The sequence below is a fragment of the Centruroides sculpturatus genome, unplaced genomic scaffold (genome assembly GCF_000671375.1).
Source record: "Centruroides sculpturatus isolate CEXI.00-Female unplaced genomic scaffold, Cexi_2.0 scaffold2016, whole genome shotgun sequence".
NCBI classification, from domain to species: Eukaryota; Metazoa; Arthropoda; class Arachnida; order Scorpiones; family Buthidae; genus Centruroides; species Centruroides sculpturatus.
Window position 1 is genome coordinate 33,969 of NW_019386199.1, and position 5,192 is coordinate 39,160.

The 5,192-nt window shown below is 31.4% G+C and overlaps 1 protein-coding gene across 1 annotated transcript in view; it reads right to left on the minus strand.

The window, feature by feature from the left end:
* Window positions 1-1,816, minus strand: part of LOC111614049 — a 21,640-nt gene extending 19,824 nt beyond the window's left edge. The window contains exon 1 of the mRNA XM_023355428.1: window positions 1,522-1,816. Within this exon, the coding sequence (XP_023211196.1) occupies window positions 1,522-1,816 (295 nt within the window). The remainder of the gene's footprint in view (window positions 1-1,521) is intronic.
* Window positions 1,817-5,192: the final 3,376 nt, after the last annotated feature.

The following is a 5,192-nucleotide window of genomic DNA, read 5'->3' on the forward strand; positions in this document are numbered from 1 at the left end:
AGTGAAAATTCGCCCAGAGACCAATTTAAGATCGCCGGTGTCGTATATAGGATGTCATGTACATGTGGAAGCCCAAATTATTACATTGGAGAAACCGGAAGAAGATTGGAGTTGAGAGTAAAGGAACATGAGGCAGCCATTAGACTGAGAAGAACGGAATCAGCATGGTTTTTACATTGCAGAAAATTTAATTGTAATATAAATATAAAAAATACTAAAATTTTGTATAGAATAGAAAATAACTTAGAAAGAAAAATTGTAGAACATTTCTGTATCGCCGAACATGTAAATTTACTTAATTTGAATGCTGGAATGATTGTTGATGCATGCTGGGAACGGCTGTTGGGTATAAAACGTAACCAACGAATAACATCCTGATGTATCCACTGAGGAGGCATAGATGGCGAAATGCATATGGATAAAATTAATAAAATGATGATTGTTCCTTGCTACTTGTTTGTCTTGTTTTGGCTCATAGAATCCTCGAAGTCGGAAATAGAAAGAGTATAATTTTTACTTGTTTTTTAACTAAAAATTTTTTATTTTTAGTGTGTTTACATGTATTATTTACGATTGGCTATTGATTCAGTAACTATGTAACTATATGTTAATTTAGTTTAATTAATATCCAGTCTTCTTGTATATAGGTTTAGCTTTAGATCTCTATTTTTATTATGATTAGTATAATAAGCTATTTTTACTGTACATGGAATGCTCAAAGGCTTAATGATGCTTCAATCAATTCCATTTCAAAGTATAACTTGCTCTTTCATAATACTCTTCTACTTCTCTATCTCTTATTATTTTTGAGGATCTTGCCCCACAGACTACCGAATGGGTTGGTTCCCTAAGAATTGGTAAGTCATATTTGACTATCGAAATTACAGAAAGTTTATCTCGAGGGTGTCCTTTCAGTGGTACTTTTTTCCATTACACTGCTGAAGAGTAACATAAATGTTAAATCAGGTTAGCTAACTTTCTAAGGCTTACCAGTGGCCAAGCAATTCCTTTCCCTGTACATTGGGAGTTCGATCGTGGGTTCGCGCCTCGCCGAACGAGCTGGCCACGTGGACTTTTCCAGGTATTCTCCACGTCTGCTACGCCTGAATAGGGCGAATTACCATTTGAAAAACCTCCCGGAAGGCATCTCCAAACAGCTTTTAAGGTAACAATTTATCAATCTAAACGTTCCTATCGTCTTTACCTATAACAATTTAAATAAAATGCACTAATCATTCTATAAAACTGGAAACTCAGAAAACTTAAGTAAGCATAATTCTTTTCACCACACATACAATATAAATATAACAGAACAACTAAAATTATGAACAGAAATGGTATAGATGAATGGCATTGATGAGCCCACTCTGGGAAAAGTTTACACTCTTCTATATACACTCTTGTAAATGTTTTAGTGCTCTTCGAGCGGAAAGAGACTGCCTATTAACTGCTTACTTTTACAAAAAAAAAAAAAATACACAGGAAATATACAGGCAACGAATACAGGTACGTAGCACTTACATTTTATAGTCCATGGTTTCATAAGTCTGAAGTCTCTGAGGAACAAACTGCCAGCATCGATGCAGGACGAAGATACATTCGTTTCTTCGGTAATTCTTATCATGTAAGGAAGTGCAGCTCTAGTAAGAGATTTCAAGTAGCCTTTTACTTTCGCTTCTGCAATGTCTAACATTTCCAATACACGGTTTACTTCTTCCTCGTCTCGTACTTCTTTTGACACGTTTGTAGCCATTAAATTCACGCATGTTATCAGTTGAAGTAAAACGACCAACATATGAATAATTCGAATTTTCATTTTAGAGAACGTATTAACGCTTTCATTAGACGGTGTCTTGTTGAAAGAAGTTACTCTATAGTTGACTCCTATTGCACAAATTCAACAGCAAGCAACTTCCTTTTAGCAATTTATGAAGAAACAATAGACAGTGACTCAAAAAGATAATATCATAATCATATTATTACGTTTGAATATTATTTCCTTTTTCAGAAAAAGTTCGTTGTTTATATAAAATAATCAAAATGCAAATATAATTGCACTTTCAATAATTCCTAATGCTATATTTTTCAGATAGGTTAGCACACGAGATACCGTATTTTTCAAGATTCCTGTGAGGTCGAATCCGGGAACAGGAAATGACAATCTTGTTTGTCTGCTTCTCGTCACATTTGTTTCATTTTTGGCCATCTACATTAAACGTGAAGTTTTATATCGTGGTTTGAGTATTTCCTATTTTTATAGACAATAATTACGCGAAACCTTTTTCAATTATGCAAAGTACAATATTATTTGATGACAATATTTTACAAAACGAAAATTTTTACTCGCGTTTTTAATTTTAATCCATAAAGCCATAAATTAAACGTGCAATTCTAATTTTCGTTTTATCAAATAACAATACTGACTCAATCAATGAATACGCAATTAATTTGTGCTATTATTTGCGCTATAAATCTTTTAGTGTGTTTTTACCAATAGCAGTTCGAACATAGAAACGTTAAATAAAAGAAATTTAGAATTTTGATGATTTCGACGTTCCACATTCAATTACTATTCATTAATATTCTTAACACAGTGTCATTTCTCTCATAATTGTACAGAAACGAGTAAATATTTATTGTGACAGCGTTGCAATGTGGGACTGTAATTTTTGATCACATTTTAAATTTATTTAGTTCAAGATATATGCTCTCCATCTCAAATTACTAGTGGATGGACCCTGTACATCATACGTTCCCTATAGAAATAGGGTCGTGCTTGTGCTGTAACTTATTATTTTTCGTGGACAATTTTTGAATTAAAATAACGTGACTTTCGGTTTGCATCGACAATTTATATATAGTTAATCCGGAACTCCTGCTTCTAAGCTATTAAGATCATCTGTCGACTTTAATTTATGTAACTCCTTTCTAGAGATTAATGAAGGACAGTCAGGCATGCGAAAAGACTGACGACACTGGTAATTTATATTTGTCTAATGCTTTCAAATTGCAGCCCTCAATTTTTTAAAAACTGAAAATTCATATTTCAGGTCTCTACACCGAAATTTAAATAACTGTCCCACAGATTGATTACATTCGTGCGTTTGTAATAGGTTAGACGTTAATATTAAGTAAATAACGAAGAAAAGTTTATCCGTTGCAGATATTTATATCTATTATATGTTGACAAATTATTATTTTTTAAATTTTTTCAATTAGTTAGTTTTAAATTTTTAATAGATTTTAACAATATTTTGTAAACTTTGTACAGGAAAGATTGCTTTCAGCATTTGCCATCCTTGAATGCCTGAATTATAAAAGTTGCATAACATTAATGAATAGTATTTATACAATAATGAAATAATTTTTTATTGTCTACCTCAATTATTCATGGATAAATTACTTTGCTTATTCATCTTCTCTTCGTTCCAGTGAACCGGTAGGAATTATCATAATTCGAATAAAATCACAATAGAAAAATACTTATATTTTTCCTACAGCAATTTCATATAATTTTATTAAATTTGAAATCTGGAAAATTATAAATGAAGATTATTACCTAAATAATAAATTTACATATTATGCTCTTACCCTGTGGCATACTTGTGGAGACTGTGCGGGTGTTGGATCATTAGAAACCAAATTGAACTTAAAATTTCTCTTAAACAACAAATCTAAAATTACATTTCATTCACGAATAATTTAATATCAATTAATTATTTAATTTTTTTTATTAATAAAAGTAATTACCATAATATGCTGTTTTTTTTAAAAAAACACGCGTAATTTACATCGTTAGATTGAAAATAATGCATAAATGCAAAATATAATCTTATTTTTTGATGCTCTTAATTTCACAATTTTAGAATGGGTCTATAATTTCCTGTCTGTGTGATGCAGTAAGACAATTTCTATATCCGATTCACTCAACCCCTACAGGAATTCTTTCGCCATTACTCACGTTGAGATTGAGACTCACTTCCTCTTTCCTTTCAATTTCTTTTTATTTTAATATTTAAAATTTAGCATAAAATCTAAAAAAAGAAATTAGTACTTTCCTAACTTTTTAATCCGTACTATATATGTGTTCTAGTCGTTGAGATTCAGTGTACAATTTATAGGAAGTAAGTGCGGCTGATCGCGATTGTCGCGCTTAGTTTCTATCTACATGAATTCGTTTGTAACGAAGAATTGATTTTTGGGCTGCAAATCGAAAAAATTGTAGACCCATTGTTGTCCGTTGGGCCTCACTGTTATTTCTGAATCTTGAAAATGGAGACAGATAGATGAATGTCGACATCAGAAATGAAAATCTTTTGAAAAGTAGGCCCCGATTACTTATATAAGAACTTCCAATGCAAATCGAAAGTGACGTTATTTCAATTCAAATATTTTCTCCCCGAAACGAGTTAGATAGCTGATCAGCACGACTCTATTTATAGCAAAAAAGTTCGATGTACCGGTGTATGCCGCTACTTATTTGAGGTGGAAAGCATATATTTTAAATCAATCAAATTAAAATTATGATTGAAAATTGTATCCCGGTAATGCGCCGAAGATTGAATAAAAAGAGGGAATAAACTACTTTATCAGTTGCAAGGATGCAATGATGATAAATAATCGGGGAATAGTAGTTATTAGTTGTTTACTGTTATCTTTCTCAGTTTTATTTAATATTTTTGTATGCATTGAAAATTCTTTAATCCTCTTTTACTACTATAAATTTATGTTGGATTTTCCAAATATCTTATCCTGTTACAAAAACTAAATTTTAGCGTAACAAATATTTCTAGAAGATTTAATGTCGGAAGAAAACTTTAGAGGCTATTTTAATAAAGTAATTTTCCTCTTTTTGTGAAGATAAGACATCATTTAAATTTTTGTTATAACTTTTCTTACATGGTTTCCAATTTACATTGATTGTAATATATGCAGTGGCGTGCCGTGACATCTGATGATAGGGAAGCTGTGTTTCTATAAGAAGCCAACTTCCAGGGGCAATCAGTCAGCAATGGTCTAGGGTCCATTCGTATTCGTTTGTTCGATAAGCCAGTAAAAACCGTAGACTTCTCTAAATGTATTTTTAATTAATAGATTATCTAACGCACTTAATAAATAAGCAAGTTCAATATAATTAACTCTCTTATATTAGATTTAATAGATTCTATACGCCCTCTAAATGCCAATTCTCG